Raw genomic sequence first — 19,756 nt, forward strand, 5'->3', positions numbered from 1 at the left:
TTAATGGCTGTTTTTTTATAGCCAGTCATCTTGTGACTTTAAAAAAAAAATATATATATATATATAGATATTTCTAATAACATAGAATGGGGTAACAGTTCATAAACACCCCGAGCAAAACAAGGAACATGAAAAGACTGTTGTTTTAGCAGACAGAGGTATCATTGTTTAGTTTTTAACCTGACATTTGATCATAAGAATGCCTCTAAAAACTGCAGGGCACAGTGGAAAAACCAAAAGCAAGCATTTAAAGATTATGTAATTTGTGATGACAGGCGCATTAAAAATCACCTCTAATGCGTAAAACATTGGTTTATTACTATGTGACTAGGGCAGACTTCTGCCAATTGCCAATAATATCATTGTTAGTCATTATGTAACCATTTTAATTTGAATGGGACTTTATTTAATATATTTTTTAATTTGACATGTTACAGTGTACAAATATAAAAACAATGAATGCATCTCATGAATATACACATGAAAAGTACCGCGTTAGTTCTCTGGGATGCTAGGATAAAAAAAAAATACATTTTGCATAACAGTGTACATTTCAGTAGCACTGGTCATTAATCTGTACCCACAACACACAACACCTTTCCAACATGTTGTCACACCAAAATGAAATGTAGTATGGACTGCACCTACACATTTTAATAAACAAATATTATTTAAAAACAGTCTGCTCTGAGAGCGAGTAAAATCCCTCAAAAATGTTATTTTTTTATAAAAACACATACATATGTACATTGAACACCGATGCTTGATAAGCTTGCTAAAATATATACAAGTTAAGTGTTTGTAAAATAATCAGGAGAATTTTTTTTTATTTTGACAGTTATACTGATTATTTTAGATTATAAATATTCACATATGCTTTGAAAGAAAGAAAGAAAGAAAGAAAGAAAGAAAGAAAGAAAGAAAGAAAGAAAGAAAGAAAGAAAGAAAGAAAGAAAGAAAGAAAGAAAGAAAGAAAAAGAAAGAAAGAAAGAAAGAAAGAAAGAAAGATTTCAGTTTGTTTCACTTACAAACTGCGCCAGTATTACAGTGTACTGAATGAACTGTCTTGGTTTTTTATTGACTAGCCTTCAGCCTCCAGCGGCCACATGGGTAGAACTCAACAACTGCTTTATAAGGACCTCTATTGGCCAACCGACCAAACTACAAGAAGAGGTATTTAAACCAGACAGGCTTCAAATGGTTTTAAAGTCATAAAACCAAAAATAAAACAGAGAAGATATACAAATATATACAAAAACAATCACTGAATACATTAGATTTTTTTGAGGACTATAATCTGAGGCTGGACGGTCTCAATTCTCTGGCAAGACTGAAATGGGATTAAATAAACAATAAAAAGAGGAAAGACTGTAAATCAACATACATTATATGTATATATGTGTGTGTATATATATATTTCCTGAGAATTTTAATTATAGCTACATAAAATAATTACATCATATATACAAACAAATTATTGTCCGGAGTGCTTATTTGGATGCTGGTTAATATGTACATTAACAAGAGTATTCTGGTAGTTAGAAATCCATGCCAGTTGAATAAGAACCAGGACAGACCTTGTTCCAAATAAATCCAGTAATAACATCCCATATTTCCATTCATACCAAACCTTGGTTAAGGATGACTCAGATTTTGGCTCATAACCAAATTCAGATGTTAGTCATAAGTCCACAAAAATTGTCTCAGTTTGCCCACCGAATTATATTCAGTAAGATGTACCCTTAGAAAAAACAACTTCTGATCCGATTATCCTAATCTCAGAAGTTTGAAGCAAACCACCCCACATGTACATAGACATGATGCACATATAATGTAATAAAAGGGAACTTTTACCCAAAAGTGCAAAACTGGTATGAATGTTTTAACCAGACTTAAGGCTTCTTAGACTGGAGGTCTGAGTTAAAGCCTGATCTCGGGGGTTTAAGGCTGAGGTCCACTGAAAGTGGCAATAGGGAGGCAAAGAAGAGAGCAGAAGGTTGGCTGCAGAGACTGGGTCTGAGATGTGAACACCCTTCCTTTCGTCCAATCAGTCGAACTATCTGGCTTATAACAAACCGATACCTCACACCTGCAAAGAAAGAAATCATTTTGGGTTGTTTGGCATTTTAGAAGTGCTCAATGGAGTTTACATTTCATACAGGGTCCAAAAAGTAATTGCCGATGGCTGGTACACTGAAAAAGTTTACCGGTTGTTGGCCACAAAACTAGTTTTATAACAAATATTTTTAGTGTCTCTATGGCAATGGAATTATGAAACTTTGTGACAAACAGTGATGGTCACTGACTCACTTTCAGTGACAAATGCTTGTTTCCATCTCACAGTAAAACATGAACATTTCATGATTTTGTTCCTTATTTTATTGATTTTTTTTCTCGTTTTGCTGGCTTAATGGAAACTAAGGATGAAATACTTCTATTGTGAAACATTATTACAAATTTAAAATAACTTTTCTTAAATGTAATTTAAGATGGCAAAGCTGAATATTCAGCAGCCATTACTCCAGTCTTCAATGTCACATGATCCTTCAGAAATTCATGATCATTCTAATATGCTGATTTGATTTGGTGTTGAAAAAGGTTGTGCTGCTTAATATTTTTGTGTTGCAGGATTCTTTGATTTGATTCTTTTTAAAGGAACAGCATTTATTAGATTTTTTTTAAACAATGTACAGGTTTAACTGTCATTTGTAATCAATTTAATGCATCCTTGCTGATTTAAAAAAATATATATATATATTTAAACTAATTAATTACATGATGTGCTAATTAATTAATCGCAAATTAATCACATTACTCTAATTCATTTGTTAAAACGGACATTTTTAATGCACATTTTTCTGTAATTAATTGCGATTAAAGTTTATTATATATACTGTATTTTTATCAATTTAAATTTAATCTCCAAATTAATGTAGAAGTCATTAACTTATTTAAAATAAAGACTTTCTACATTTATACCAATATTGCTACTGATGTCTTACAGTATAACATTACAGTATAATTGAAAGCTAACAATTTTAACATTTATTAGGCTTTAAAAAAATATTAAACAACTTTAAATTTAAGTGACCTTAAAACAATCTTTACATAAGCCCATTATAATAAATGTCACATTTACCTGTACCCTTCAATATATCAGGGCAACATTTTTTCTATTGGCCCAGTCAGACAAGTTCAGATTTTTGCTTGCCCTGTCAAAATGCTAAATGTTTTTGACCCATGTAACCTTGTAAACAGTGCTTTAAGATTTTCAGGTATCATTAACACCAAGGATATATACAGAAATTGAATAAAGATATTAAACACTTCACAGTCCTCACTGCATAAATTAAATATTATAATTATAAAATTAAATATAGATGAATTCTTATTAAAGCTACAAATGTTATTCAGTCTTTTTATTTTGTTCTTTGATTATCCTTAATGACAGACTGTAGCAGGTTTATTAGGCTGCTGTCACTTTAAGACCTGCAGCACATGACGTGGAGCTGACACATATTTTCCCACAACTTTTTACATTAATTTAAGACTTAAAGAGATAGTTCACTTTGAAATAAAATTTTGGTATGTTTTAGCTTACCTCAAGGGCATCCAAGATGTAGGTGTCTTTTTTCCACAGTAGTTTCAATTTTGATATTTTTAGGTCAAACCGTTCTTGTCTGTCAGTCATTTAATGCAGGTCTATGGTCAGTGTCTCGATGAGCATGCAAGTGATCTGAGGGCGCGTGCGCATCCTGCTGTGTGACGTGTACGCAGACTGGTGCATAGATATATACACTAGATGTCGCCTTGTCTATGGCAGTTCATTGGAACGAATGTCTTTAAGGCGACATCTAGTGTATATATCTATGCACCAGTCTGCGCACACGTCACACAGCAGGATGCGTGCGCGCCCTCAGATCACTTGGACGTGGCTGTGTATAAGAGGTAAAAACGATATAAATACTGTTCGTTTTCTCACACAAACCGCTTGTTTCGTATCTTAGGCCATCAATGTGTACTTACGATGGGGAATTGATTAATTTGGACGATGGGGAATTGTTTTAATTTGGACTCTGTGCATGCTCTTTGAGACAGTGACCATAGACCTGCATTATATGACTGACAGACAAGAACGGTTTGACCTAAAAATATCAAAATTGAAACTACTGCGGAAAAAAAGACACCTAGATCTTGGATGCCCTTGAGGTAAGCTAAAACATACCACAATTTTATTTCAAAGTGAACTATCCCTTTAATTTAACTGTGATTGCGAGGATACTCGACAAAACTGGCATTTTTGCATTATTTTAAGTGTTTTTTGTCCGTTCAAGCGATGTCTGAAGCGGCTATCTGTGCGCACGAGTCGCGTGTGTTACACAGACAGGAGATTCACAGGATCGGTAAAGCACTGCGTTCTCTTTTGTGTCTTATTGTCCTTGAATGGTTTAAAAGCATTTGCATGAATAAGAGCGTGATAATATAGTAAGCCAAAGGATGACAGGATTTTTTTATTATATTTTTAACGCGTTAAACTGACAGCACTAATATACATACATACTGGACGCAGTAATTAAAGTAGATTACTCCAGTAAAAGTATAAATATGTAAACACTTGTCTTACTTGTCTATCTACTACTGCTGGGAAGGAAATAAATATATTTTCTTTTTAGCCAAACTTTAGCATAAAAAGCCAACAAAAACAAACTGTACCTGGTCACACTCTGCAAAATCTTCTTCTCATCTTGGTCCAGACAAACTGCAAAGGTGGTGTTGCAAGTTCCGCTAACCTGAACCTTATCCACTTTTACTTGTGTGGTGGTCAGTTGCTGCAATACAAACAACATTATCTGAATAAAACATTAAAATACTGTAACTTGAATCTCCCAAATAACTTTAACATTCATAAACATTTTAACTGAATCGATGCAAGAATAAAAGAGCTTTGAAAAGGATATATGTGTATTTTCATACTCAGTATATTCTATGCTTCATTTATTTATTTCAAACATTTGTAACAAACAGTATATTTTTGATTTAATTGATAACAAAACAAGATTGAGTACAGTCAGTGTGTGGTGTAACTGAACCAAAGAGTAACCACTGGCACTGTAAAAATGAAAGTGCAACTGACACCAAAGACACAAGGGTGTAAAAACAACAGCCATGTCGTGTAAACCGGTACAGAAACAGGTAAATAAAAACCAAAATGTTTGCTCTTGGTAAAAAAAAAAAGTTGTTTGTCGGCTGCTACACATTGCTGCAGAAACCACACGAGAAAGTAACTGAAGGTGTTTGCACTAAGTTTGTTTCAGGTTGTTTAAACCGCAGCTTAGTTTTCTCCCATACTTCCTTCCTGCTCACCTGATTGTAGCCTTTCTTTGATTTAGAGTTTTGTCTCTTCAGCACTTCTGTCATTGTCAAATGAAGGCACTCCATTTTAGAATCTAAAGAAAAAGAAATAAATGAAGCACTTGTGATTTGGTCGATTTGGATTTACATGCACTAACAATCAGAACTGCAAAAAAATTGCAGCATTTGAGTGCAGTACAAGCAAATATTTATATTCATAACTATTGGAAACATATGTATAGTACTGTATGTGTATACTCTGCAGTTAAACACGATTACTTAATAAATAAGTTAAAATAATTGATGGCTTCAACAAAAGCATATACAATTGATTAAAAACCTTGTAGCTCACAGTAGGTCTGTCTTTAAAGTTATCATTAAAAGTTAATTCCCCTATGGTGAAAATGAATGGGATTTTTACTGTGTAGTGATGCACTCCTTTTTTACGGTGCAGCAGTAATTTTACAGTATATCAATTCATTTCATTCATCATTTCAATAAATTTAAATTTAAACAATTAACATTCCTAATTAAAATATGTTTTAAAAAGTTCTGTCTATACCTAGTTCCTCAGGATTCCTGCAGGCTTTTAACAGGTTTATGGAGGTGCAGGACTTTTCTGACATCGTCTTCTGACTTCTGCCACTGACATGTATCTGAAAGCAAAGGCAAAAAAAAGAGAGAGGGTAAATGAAAATGGGATTACTTGCATTAAAATGAAAATGGATTGTCATTTGAAACTAATCAAAACACTGGAATGGTTCGTCTTACTCTGTTGTAAGTCACTTCCAGTGACAAAGGAACAGCCTCACGGTCTCCATCAATGCCAAATCTCTTACTGGCAGCACCTGCAAAATAATAAAAAGATTTGATTCCTTAGAAAAGAAGTCAAGTTAGTCACCTTAACTACACACAATACAGCTATTATAACAGGATCCGAAAAGTTCTTCTTCCTTTTTTTTCATGACGCATAAACATTTTTAATTAGTCTGAATTTAAAGCTGCTTCCGTTGCTCAAAAATATCTTTTGAGAAGCGAAGATCTGCTACTACCCAAAAAAATATTTCAGTTAATTATGCAGATAACAGCATGCTGCACAATGACAACGTGCACGTACTAAAAAGCCCTTTCGCATGACTTGTGTCAGCGATTCAATACACTGTCATGCGCCGCTTTGACCTCCATATGCAGGCAGAATTATGCAAGGGTGATTGTACAGGGTTGCAAGATAGCAAAGAAACAGAAGTAAACAGTGTAAACGGTGAGCACGTACATGCCAAAAAAATTATGACCAGTCACAGGTGATGCAAATAATATCATTGGTCATCTCCTAGCAAGGTCACATATTAAGGAATGGGTAGATTAGATGGTAAGCAAACAAATTAGTTATCATAATCAGTCTGTTGAATGCAGGAGAAAATGGCAGGATAAAGATCTGAGCGACTTTCACAAGGGAGGAAAGGCGACTGGATCAGAATATCTCTGAAACGACACGGCTGAGTAGCCGCAACCAATCAGGTGCAGAACTGGACTTGGAGCAATTGAAGATCCGTTTTCTTTTACATCACATGGACGTTTGCACCGTTTACCTGGGGAAGTGATGGAACCAGAATGCACTGTGGGACAATGACAAGCTGATAGAGGTAGGAAGTGTGATGCTCTGGGCAATGTTCTGCTGGGAAACCCTGGGTCAAACATTCATGTGTATGTAAATTTGACACGCCACCTATCGAAACATTGTCGCAGACCAGGTACACCCCTTAAAAGTGTGTTTAAAAGTGGCTCATTTGTGTATAATTGCTTAGAAAGGAAAATTGTCCGGGTGATTGCTTTAATATACCCATGGAATAAAGGAAAGGAAAGGAAAACATACTAAGCAAACATCAAATGATGTGAAATTGTCCATTCATAGAAACAAAGATCTGACATTATATCTTGTTGTTTGTTCACACTTACCCATGGCCTTGATGGCTCTTGTACCAGCTGTGTGGCCCAGCTCCAGAGAATGAATAAACACTTCAGTCCGTCTCTCTCCTCCAGCTAGTGTCAACTATAGTCAAGAAAAGGAATAAAACGATTGTGAAACTATTGGATTGCATTATGGTCATAAAAGATTTTCTCCCATTGGAGAAAGATGCTCCACATATTGATGGCTATACTGACAGGCTATAATATATAATAGATTTATAACTTAAAAGTCTATATATTTATTAACTTTTTATGGTACAACTTTAAAGGCTTTGACTGGAACTGCCACAGAATGAGGAAATGGCATGTTTTTATTCACCTCTGCTTGATAGAGCTGAATGAGGGCAGGGCGGGCGGCAAGGCGGCAGTAATGGAGCACCAGGTCAGCAAATATTGGTAAACGCCCCTCAGCAGCGCCCTCGGACAAGTCCGAGTCAATCTTTGATGTTTGCTGTTAAGGCAAGAACATTTGATGTAAATACATTGTTCATCAGTCATTTGATATGGGGCGGGGGGTAGGGGGGCATGGTGATAATCAAAACAATACAAAACACACTTTCACACACGCAAGTTCCTCATGTGAATGGCTTTATGGGATGTGGGTTTTTTTGTGTGCGTGTGTGACCCTGCCGAAAACTGCTTGCCATATAATGAAAGGTTTACTGATGTTTGTTCTTCTTACTGATTATTTGGAAATGAATGCATTCTCTGTTCATGTGAATGAGTTTGTGTAGTCGTGAGAGTATCACCTGGCACAACACATTAACGGGCAGGTCCAGCAGGCTCAGAGTGTTCCGCTCATACCAGGGATCCAGCATTCCCAGCAGATTAGCTATGTCATTAGTGCTGTCCTCCATCCCATTCACACTGAGATCCTGTTGATAAATTAATACCAATGTTTCTGTATACAAATCTTACATGTGAATGTCTGGACTAACAATTGAATGAAAAAGAAATAATCTTTGTTTTGACTTCAAAGTGTGTACAAGTAGTGTTGGACTTTATAAGCTTAGCTTAGACCAGGAGCAAAAATTTACTTACACATGTCTGATGAAACCTTAGGTTAGTTTAAGTCTAGCTGTCTTCAAACCTGGCTAAGTTTGTCTTTAAATGGTGCCAGCATGACCTACTGAAAAAAAAAAAAAATCCCAAATTCCCACTAAAACCATCAAGAGAGACCAGAATATCTTAGCCAGGCTGGAATACCATCTAGACCAGATGAACACCATCAGAGATGTGGTTTGATATCCAATTAAGCAATGTGGCCCATACACACTAAAGGATCTGAGAGAGATAACCACACTTAAATGTGGAAGTAAAAATCTCCTAAATTGGTGATTCAAGTGTGTCTGGAATACAGGAACCACACGTGAAACTGTAATGATTGACGCAGTGATAATTACAGCCATGCCATGTGGCTGTAAACACGAATGGCAACAGAATAAGCAGTTTGGTGTTTGCTACTTTTCATCATAGTGAATTTAGTAGTTGCATTTACTGAAGGGCTGGTGAGAGCTACGGTAACAACTGGTTCTGTACACACTTTGCAGATTTTAAGCAAATTCAGCTGTTACTACCTAATTTTTCATAAGTGAATTTGGTGGTTGAATGTGTTGTCATGCCAGTAAAATTCTGTGTACCGAATAGGAATTAGCATTTGAGAAGAGAAGTGAAAATTTGGCTGCAGTGTGTATGCACCTGTCCAAATTGATGAGATTTTTGCAGTCAGTCACTTCTTAAGCCTGATGAATAAAACGTAAAGCCCAAAGTATACTTCAGTTTTGAAGCAAACACAGGTGGTAGACAAGCGTATTAGTTTTATCGTTGTCCAATGTCTGCACTATTTCTCTCCGGATTTTTTGAACGATAACATTTTGTTGTTTTTTTAAACTAGAATTGCAATTGCTCATCAGTGTGGGAGTTTATTGTTCTGGCGTCTCCAGTAGTTTGTTTCTGTCTCTTTAATTTCTTTTGGACTTGAAACAACACGCTGTGTGGACCAGCTAATGAATGCAAAATGCATATTATGCTGATGACAATTATTTTACACACTTCACTAGGGCTGGGTATCATTAAAAAGTTTTCGATACCGGTACCTTGACTTTGATACCGGTTCCTGAATGATACTTTTTTCAATACCAATTTTATGAAATCCATTTTAACAAAATTACATTACATAAGACATTGCGTACTATTTTTTCAGTTTTTTTTACTTTTTACAGACTCAAAGACTCATTTATGCCGGAACATATGCCTCGCGCTCAAGCGCACGCATAAAGCTCGCCGCAATGCTGACTCGACATCTCTGCAGTATAGTGTATATCGAGGCAATTCGGTCGGTGCCTAAAAAGTATCGAACTCGATACCCAGCCCTACACGTCACTATATGCATACCTTAGTGTACATGAAAAAACCAAAGCATCAGTGTTGTAATTTCACTCACAATGCTAGAGATGGCTGATTTCAGTGGACTTGCTGAGAGCTGCAGAGAAGAACCAGAGTTCCTCAACGAAGAGTTGGCAGGAGTTGTATCCCTCCGTACAGGCACAAAGAAAAACTTCATCCTGAAAGCTTTGGTGAGGTGCGGACAGTCTCTCTCTCTTTTCCTTAGACTGCCATAGGCACGGGCAACCCTCCCTGCCACATGATCTGCCCCAAACACCACCACTCTGAGCGTAGTGGCCCCTGTTGGCCCTTCCTCATCATCGCTACTCAGAATGGGTCTTCTCCTGTAGCAAACGTATTGCAGCTGCGAGAGGGGGGGCACTGGTAACCCGAAATCAGAGTTCCGCAGCCGCACCTGCTGTGGCAGAGAATTGGATCTCTTAGAGCGGACGATCACTAATTCTTTAGCCTCAGGGGTGCCCAGGCTCTTGGCTCGACAGAGAGAGTTGCTGCTGCGAGGTTTGAAGAGTCGTGAGAGGCACTTGGAAAGTCGTGCGGTGGTTTTGGTCTTGGACACATATGCTGTACTAAGACTGTCCTCCTCTGCGTCCTCACAGAAGTCACTGTCTGTACCCGAAGCTTGAGATGAGTATGAAAGCGTGGAGAGGGGAGAGTATTCGGAGGAAGCGACCGACACCGTGGAGAACATTGAGTCTTTGGAGGCAGTGGAAAGGGAGGAGACAGTGGAGAAGGTTGAGGCACGATAGTCAACGCAACCGTTTGATACAAACCCCTCCTCCAAGACATCATATTCATCATCTTCCACGTCGACATTGTCTACATCATCCTCCTCCTCCATGCCCTCAGACGTTTGAGATAAGGTCAATTCAGACTCTATGTCTAGAAGGTCGTTTAGAACATCTAGCAAAAAACAAGATGGAAAATCATGGCTCAGAGGGTCATTATTAGCTGGAGGATTCATTTCCAACTCATGAACCCCCTTAATGATATTTTAAACTAAATCAAAGCGACTGGAAATCAATCTTATAATGTTAATAATTCCAAAACAGCCAAACAAATGTTTGAATAAGCAGAAAAAAATGGGACTGGCTTGAATTCTGTGTCCTACCAAAATTATCCTTGTCCCAATGGAAGGTGTAGCACTTGGCTGCTGGAAGGCTGAGCGTCTGAAGAACCCCTAGTGACACAAACACAACACAAGTCTTTCTCATTAATCACCAGCCCACTCCAAACCCAACACACCACTGTTTCCCAAGTCGAAAAATCATGCCATCAGCTTTATTGCTTCATGTTGGCCATCCATCTTGGTTAAGTTTCTAAGAGTTGGAGCCAGGTAATATGTACTACTGCTGCCCAGACAAATAAGAGTAGTATGTAACCAAGCAGCAACCATGAAACCCTATAGGATGTAGACCACAAATTCAAATGGCCAAAAGTATGTGGATGCCCACATATTTCAAAGCCATTGGCTTTAATAGGGAGTTTGCTATAACAGTTTCCATTCTTCTGGGAAACATGGCTACAAGTATTTGATCCTATTCAGTCAACAGAATATAAGGTGATTATGCGGGGTTTGCAGCTGAGGTTCCAATTCATCTCACAGGTGGTCAGTGGGATTGGTCTTTGCTCAAGCCAGTCATGTTCTTCCCCATCATACTCCGTAAATCGTTTCAATATGAACCTCGCTCTTTTAACAGGCACACTGTCATTCTGCAACAAAAACGGGGCTATTCTACTAAAATGTTTGTTGAGATGTTGGCTGAAATAGCCACATGCTTTAAATAGAGGGTGTCCACATACTTTGGCCAGATAGTCTATGATGCAGCATAATCTATGTGTGTATTATACAGTATATTTTTCTTCATTCATATATTTGATAGCTAGTGAATGGTTATTGATGGTAAAATGAAAGCATTTTTAAATTAAGATTATGTTAATATAACTACATTTAAATAATTTTAAGACTTATTGGCCCCATGGAAGTTTGCTAAGCCCCCCTAGCGGGCCACGTCCCCAGAAAAATGGAATTTGTGAGGTGGGCTAGAAGTAGGAAGTGAGATTGTACCATCTGACATCGTGCCATTGAAGGCTGGTATGTCAAGTTTTTCACGCAGTGCCTCCAGGCCACTCTCCACATGTTCTCGGGCTTTAGCTATATCTGTCATGGCCGCTGCAGACTCTAGAAGATCACTCACTGAGGACAGGACCTGTGCCAACTCATCGTCACCAAGGAACTGAAAAGGAATCAACTTAGTCATGTATCCTCTTATGTTGTTGCAAGTCATTCAAAGTCAGAATTTGATGAATGTTTAGCAGTGTTTCAAAGGAAGTCACCCCTGATTCTAACTTCCAAGTAATCTCACATAAAGTGAATTTCACCTTTTGCAAGTAAAAGTATTATAACAAGATTTTCCCCTCCATTACTCCCACTCAACCCGCTATTTATTCTCCATTAGCCACCCACCAACCCACATATGAGTCATTTGGTCACACATCCACATCAACCAACCAACCCTAGCAGATCACACATGTCCTGACTCCCACAGAGTGATACGCCCAAACTTTACACACACTCAATCATAATCTGATGCACACATTCACTCTGTATCAACTCAAGACTTTTGGAGCCCATAAAAACAGCAAACATCTTGCCATGTGAGGTGTACCTGCAGAGCACCGCTGATGGACTGTAGTGGGTATTTAGTTCCCAGCACTGCCTGGAAGCTGTGTTTAATGAGTGTAACGCTACTCTCTCTCTGTGAGACCTCCGCTCCACTGAGCTGCTCCGCCACAGACAGGAACTCAGCAGGCACCTCAGCCGGGTTCATCAACAACACCGTACTGCAACAGAAAAAAACATCACTGTAGTGAAGCAGAAACACTGAGCAAACACAGCAGTCGTGGCCACAAATAAGCTTAATTTAAGTAATTCTGAACACCTTAATTAATATGTTCGTTGTGTTTGGTTAGGGTTTGAGCTAAACTCAGCTAGACACTTGCCCTAGCTACACTACTGTACAAAAGTTTGGGTTGAATGTGTTTTTTTACGGGGCCGTTTACACAACACTGTTTTCAGCTAAAAAACTGAAAACTTTTTATGCATTTTGACCATCCATTTACACTTTTACACACTTAAAAATGCACACTTTTGTTAAACGGTATAGTCTCCGTGTAAAATACAAACACTCAAATTTGTGAAAACGGTGACGTCATGTGCGTGCGTATTAGGTGTTAAGTCTACAGGCCGTACTCTTTTTTTTTTACAATGTGACAAGCTTGCAAAAGGTGAAAGTCACTTTATGTAAGATTATTAAATTAAATATTATAATTAAAAATGAATTTATTCCTGTGATGGCAAAGCGGATATTTTTAGCATCATTACTCCAGTCTTCAGTGTCACATGATCCTTCAGAAATTACTCTAATATGCTGATTTGGTGCTCAAGAAACATTTCTTATTTTATCAATGTTGAGAACAGTTGTGCTGTAACAATGCAATGCATCCTTGCTGAAATAAAGTATTAATTTCCTTAAAAGAAAAACCCTCAATCTTTTGAATGGTAGTGCATTAGTGTCAAATACCAGGCTAAATATTGTATTTATATTTGTATTTGCCATATGACAAATAAATGATAGCCACATGACAAATAAAATTGACATGATGCACACATTTTTGATTTCAACATCAAGTTTCTTTTCATCTTATCTTATTTCATATTTTATTACTTGTATTAAGTATTGTTTTCGAAACAGACATTCGACACATGTCCTACTAGTTGAGAACCATTGAATTATACCATGGTACTGAATAATTACGATATTCATATACCATGGTATTTACAGGGTACTTCAAATAAATAAAAAAACAAGGTATTACTCCAAAAAACATGGTGCACGTTTTTGTCAGTGAACACAAAGATTAAATTTCACATAGAAAAGGATTTGTTAAGATACTCATAACAAATCTTACTGTTAGCACTAGCAGGGCAATTTTTGCAATATTGTGACCAATGTCATAATTTCATTTTAAAACAGACGTACTGTATAATATGACAATTAAATTCTGGATATCCAAGAACTGGCACAGGAAGCGAGAGGTGAAGACTACAACCACAAAGGGCTGAGCAATAACTGACACAACAGGATTTCCTCCTGCTTCTGTGGAAACACACTCACATGATCTTAGAACGCTGACTGGAGACGGCAAGGCCTTGTTCCTCTCTTACCAGTCTGTGGTACGAAATTCCTGATTCAAGCAAACACACACAAGAACACATTTCATCAGATTTTAACATTATGTAACAAATCAACTTCATAGTGAATGCACTGACGTTAGAGTGTGCCTTAAGTAATATTTAAGGTACTACTAGTGCTCTTAAAACGGAAAAACAAGTGTAGGACTTATTTTGAAAATAATTGCAATGCTTCTTGAAACCACTGAGGGGCAGTATGTTACATCACTTTTTTCTTGATTAAAATGATGAATTAGCAGATTGGGACAAGGTTAACTAGCTGGTCCTTATTAAGGCAGTCAGTTGCCTGATGGTTTATCTTGAGTGTATTGATGTCAATGTGCTACCTGGAGCTCTAAGCTCTTGATGTAAGGTGGAGAGCAGGCTACGACACACACTGCAGTAGGGTTCAGGCCACGCTAGGAAGCCATGAAACACTTCACAAGCTTCTGTCAGAATCTCTCCTTTAGATGGACAAAAAGGCACCTGCAAAGAGAAAAAAGACATGTGATTTCAATAACATCAGCTTCTGGGTAAATGAGATAAAGCCAAAAGTCTGATTGAAAAGGCTGCTTCTTTTAATTTTTCTGATTTTATACTGAATATTGCACTACAAATCACATTATTAGCAGATCATTTTGAATGGAAAGCTGAAAAATGTACAGAAATTTCATATTTTTTGATTAGTGATGAAAAACTGAATAGTAAATATTTCTTCATTAAGGTTTATTTTATATTTTTTCAACTCCTTAAACTTGGTTTATTTCAAGGTTTTCATAAATGACAGATGAAGTGAAATGAAGTGAAGTGAAATGAAATGAAGATTCACACAATTTAATATCACAATTTATTTTTAATTAGATAATTCTTAGTTGAATTTGACTGAAAAATTCTAGTATTAATAAGCAGTGAAGCTAAAATTCTGTCATAATTTATTCACCCCCAAGTTGTTTCAAACCTGTATGAATTTCTTTCTTCTGCTGAATACAAAAGGATATATTTGGAAGAATGTTGGTAACCAAACAGTTGATGGGCCCCATTGACTTCCAAAGTATATTTTTTCCTACTATGGAAGTCAATGGGGTACATCAACTGTCTGAATTCATTCTTCAAAATATCATCTTTTTTGTGAAATAAATTCATACAGGTTTGAAACAACCAAGATGAGAAGACAATAAGGTTCAAGTTTTTTTCTATCATTAGAATATTAGGATAGTTGTATCACCTATCCTCCCCCAAAAAATGAAAACATAAAAAAAAAAACATTAAGAACATCCACATCATAGAAGATGTGTTTTTAAGTCACTGTATGTAAGAATTGCTTTTATATGTATTTTTATTTTCATTTTTTTTTATATTAGATGCAGACAAAAGATTGAGTGTTGCGTCACTGAGTTGTATGTGTATTAATTATTCGTGTCAATTAAACCGGAGAAGTCAATTTATAATATGTTAATAGCCCCACCCAGAAAGCAAATCCTGTCTATGTCCCTGTGAGGGACATTAGCTCAACTGAAACCCAGCGAGGAAATTACAAAGAACACACAAAACAGAAGTAATTCCTAGTTTCTGATTACAAGGCTTTGGTAAATTTGTTCAAGAATGATCAACTCAGTGTCCAGGACACTTTACCTGCAGGAGTGTGGACTCAAACATGAGAGCCAAGGGGGCCACAAGCTCGTAATGACAGTCTAGTTGAATCTAAAACAGCAGAGAAAGATATACAGCATCACCACCTTTACATACCACCTACAGACAAACTTTGTATTCTTGATCACATCTATACATAATTTTAAATAAATAAATTTTGCTAAACTTTAAAGGTACACTATGTAACTTTTGCCCCTCTTTGTTTAAAAAACAAAACTGCATGCATTTTGTGGAAGAACATTGTTTTGGTCGTGCTTCGGCTCTGCATGACTGTGCGGGTGAATATGACCCTTCACAATAATGCTTTACAATGAACTCTGCATTTGGCGATTTATCTGTTCAATAAAATACCTTACTCACCTGTTGAGTAATAAAAACACCATCTCCTCGCTTTCACAACATTTAAAGGGATAGTTCACACAAAAAGGAAAATTAGCCCATGATTTACTCACCCTCAAATCATCCTAGGTGTATATGACATGGCATCTATCCATCATAAAAGTTCTCAACACGGCTCCGGGGGGTTAATAAAGACCTTCTGAAGCAAAGCGATGAGTTTGTGTAAGAAAAATATTCATATTTAACACGTTACAAAGTAAAAGTCTAGCTTCCGGCCAAATGAACATTCGCAGTCTGCTTACGCCTAAAGCGCAACTTGCGAAACTTATGACGTCGGAAGTAGCGTAGTGCTTCATGGCGTAGCGTAAATATCAGCAGTAAGTCGCATTACTAAAATTAAAGTTTTAAATATGGATATTTTTCTTACACAAACTCATCGCTTCGCTTCAGAAGGCCTTCATTAACCCCCAGAGCTGTGTGGAGCACTTTTATGATGGATGGATGCACTTTTATGGACTTCAAAACAGAAACGGCCATTCACTGCCACTATACAGCTTTGAGGAGCCAGGATATTTTTTGATATAACTCTGATTGTATTCGTCTGAAAGAAGAATGTCATATACAACTAGGATGACTTGAGGGTAATTAAATCATTGGCTAATTTTCTTTTTTGGGTGAACTATCCCTTTAATATCCCTCAGTTCTCGCCATCTTCAAAAAGTTAAGCCATTTTTGATTCTCGTTTTATTGCAAGCTCTGACACATTCTCTTTTTGCCAGCAGAGTCTCCTTTTGTCTGCGTTTTTTGGGTGATTCCGAAAACCCGGAGGTTCGAAACTTAGCGTGCTCCATGTCAACCTTCTCGCTCATTGTGACAACTAACCTATGCCACTCCCACACCATATACACGTCAAAGTAGCCGGAGCATCTTTTCTCTATTTACAGATATGACGAGACACGCGGCGGTGTGTGACGTATGTACGCAATTTCCAGTGAAAACCGTCCCGTCAGGTCTAAAAAAATAAACACTTACAATAGGCTTACCATAGTGAATCAGGCTAAAACAAAAATACATTTTGGAATAAGGACTGATAATGTACTGATTCCTTATTTAAATGTTGCTAATTTTGTTCATAAAAAAAAAGTTACATAGTGTACCTTTAATTTAATTATAAACAACACCCATTTCTTTGCATAGATTAGATCTTATCTGTCACATCCTGTAGAGCCCACAAGGGGGCATAGAGATCTCAACACAGAGGGTATGGATAGACACAAACGTGACAGAAACTATCACCTCTATGCGGGTGTAGTATTCTGTTCAGTTAGCTGTGTGTTTAAATGCGTACTCACCTCTCTGGCTTTTCTGAGAATTTGCTGCAGCAGAATGAGAAAGTTCTCTGGGTCTCTCTTTAACAGCTCTTCTAGACTCCAGCGGTTCATACACCAACCAGCTGCACAAACACACAAACATAGATATGCACATATAAGAACCCTAACTGTGAAACTTCAGATGAAGATGATATTAGTAAACAAGTCCCTCATAGTATGCATGTGACCACACAACCCGGACACCACCAAATAAGTCAAGCACACATAAAGAACACACACATCAGACAGGAAAGGACTGGTTAATTACACGATACTGAGTATTGCCCTGAAATCTCCGCTGTTTAGGGTCAACGGGTTCCCTGCTCTAAACAGTGATGTGCAGTTTTGGTTAGAATTCTGAGAACATATTCACTGCGGTGTACAAATTGAGAGCAGCAGCGTAAACAGATCATACTGGTTTAGTGATAGAACTTGGTGTAACCTCAGAACCTCATATATTTAGAACATGAACAATGCAGAGCTGAGCACTGAAAGCTTTCTTACAGATCTGCAGTGACTGATACCAATTCTACTTTCGAAGGACAAACTGCATCTCAGCTTCCTGCTCAACTGAAGGTGTCAAATAATACATTTCCTTCACAACAGACTCTGAGAATAACATCTTTTTTTCTGAATCTATCAACACTGTCACACTATGCAGAATTTTTGACACAAACAACATTATAACAACGTTTATCGGTAAATGTGACGGGTGTGATCTTTTTTTGTCTTAATACAAAAACGAGTTTCCTTGTTCATAAAATCACCAACCAAGGCAAATACAAAACTGATAAAGATTCTATTCATGCCCTTTGCAAAACAGAGAAATAAAAACAAATCGGGCCTAATTCAACTCTCCCAATATGATAGTATATCACGGCTATGCATCATGCCATCTTTGAGGCCATTTAGTTAAAAACTGCTGAAGGTGAAGGTGTAAAATAATACATTTCCTTTAGAACAGACTCTTGAGAATAACATATTTTTTCTGAATCTATCAACAGTGTCACACTACGCAGAACATTTTACACAAACAACATTATAACAATGTTTATCGGTAAATGTGACGGGTGTTATCTTTTCTTGTCTTAATTCAAAAACCAGTTTCCTGGTATATAAAAACACCAACCAAGGCAAATACACAACTAATGAAGATTATATTCATGACCTTTGCAAAACAGAGAAATAAAAACAAATCAGGCCTAATTCAACTATCCCAATATATTATTATATCACAGCTTTATATTATGCTATCTTTGAGGCCATTTAGTTAAAAACTACTTTTATAGTGGAAAAGTAGCGTTTCGTTTTGTTCACACAATTAAATGCTACAATCAAGTGCAGGTGTGGGACGTAACATATTTTCCTGGCTTTATCATAAAAGATAAAGATGGACCCTTTTATGATAAAGCAAGGAAAATATGTTATCATACATGTTATTTATGAGATATTTTAAAAGACTTCTTGACACAAAGTCATGATGATCTGCAGGGGTCTCTCTCTATAATATTATTATATTAATATTAGGGTAATCGTATGAGTATATCTAATTGTCTATTTTTTTTTTGTACTCTATGCTCCCCCAAAAAATATCAAAACAAAAATTTCATTAAAAAATTTAAAACATGCCCATCATAGAAGAGGTTTATTTGTCACAATATGCATGTACTAAATCTATGTATTGTTGAATAAATTATTAGGGGAAGACAAAAAAAAAAAAAAAAACAGAGAAGATTGTTGTCACTGAATTATTTGCATGAATTAACACTGAAAAGCCAATTTACAATTAGCCAGCAGGCCAACCCAAATGCAAAATCATGCCTATATCCCTATCAGTGAAATAAGCTCAACTGAAAAAAGTTACTGAGAAAACTGAGAAAAAATTACAGAAGTAAAAAAAGAAAGAAATGAAAAACAGTGATGTCAACCAACAGCGACCCATCATCATCAACAGCAGTAGAGGGTAAGCCTTACCGTTCCAGGATTGTGCCAGGCTTTCTGATGGCCGGAGTCCATCCAGGCATCTCTCCAGAGCGTGCTGGATCCGGTCCTCTGTGCACGAGGTGTGCTGCATCTTGACTGTTACTATAAAGAAACATAATAACTAAAGTCATATAAAGGAAGCTGCAAAACATTGCCTCCTATATCCGATCTGTAAATACAATACCAAGAAAATATTACATAATACAGCTGAACAGCTTCCTTATATGTCCATGGAAAAATTTCAATCAGATCAGTCAAAGAAAAATGTTACGCTTCTATGCTTGAGGTTTCAGTCTGGCTCTAACTGTACATCCAATAACACAGCTTGTCTAACCTGAAAGAAGCAGCAGCATGTGTAATAAAATATCTGTCATTCCAGATAATGATATCTGCATAGACAAACAGACGCATGTGTCTTTTTCAGGGAAGTAAACACACAGCATCCTTTGCATGTCTG

At 36.9% G+C, this 19,756-nt stretch overlaps 1 protein-coding gene across 3 annotated transcripts in view; it reads right to left on the reverse strand.

Annotated features, from left to right (window-relative positions):
* Window positions 1–295: 295 nt before the first annotated feature.
* Window positions 296–19,756, reverse strand: part of pik3r5 (phosphoinositide-3-kinase, regulatory subunit 5) — a 33,871-nt gene continuing 14,410 nt past the window's right edge. For all 3 annotated transcript variants that reach the window (XM_081381555.1, XM_081381554.1, XM_081381556.1), the window contains exons 2-18: window positions 19,291–19,401; window positions 17,299–17,399; window positions 15,590–15,658; window positions 14,305–14,443; window positions 13,902–13,971; window positions 12,393–12,567; window positions 11,792–11,960; window positions 10,835–10,903; window positions 9,764–10,626; window positions 8,070–8,195; window positions 7,640–7,771; window positions 7,309–7,402; window positions 6,124–6,200; window positions 5,915–6,008; window positions 5,365–5,447; window positions 4,714–4,829; window positions 296–2,089 (exon numbers count right to left, since the gene is read on the reverse strand). In XM_081381555.1, the coding sequence (XP_081237681.1) occupies window positions 1,942–2,089; window positions 4,714–4,829; window positions 5,365–5,447; window positions 5,915–6,008; window positions 6,124–6,200; window positions 7,309–7,402; window positions 7,640–7,771; window positions 8,070–8,195; window positions 9,764–10,626; window positions 10,835–10,903; window positions 11,792–11,960; window positions 12,393–12,567; window positions 13,902–13,971; window positions 14,305–14,443; window positions 15,590–15,658; window positions 17,299–17,399; window positions 19,291–19,390 (2,625 nt within the window). In that variant the 5' untranslated portion in view covers window positions 19,391–19,401 and the 3' untranslated portion in view covers window positions 296–1,941. The remainder of the gene's footprint in view (window positions 2,090–4,713; window positions 4,830–5,364; window positions 5,448–5,914; window positions 6,009–6,123; window positions 6,201–7,308; window positions 7,403–7,639; window positions 7,772–8,069; window positions 8,196–9,763; window positions 10,627–10,834; window positions 10,904–11,791; window positions 11,961–12,392; window positions 12,568–13,901; window positions 13,972–14,304; window positions 14,444–15,589; window positions 15,659–17,298; window positions 17,400–19,290; window positions 19,402–19,756) is intronic.

This window comes from Scardinius erythrophthalmus, assembly GCF_964197995.2.
Source record: "Scardinius erythrophthalmus genome assembly, chromosome: 12".
NCBI lineage: Eukaryota > Metazoa > Chordata > Actinopteri > Cypriniformes > Leuciscidae > Scardinius > Scardinius erythrophthalmus.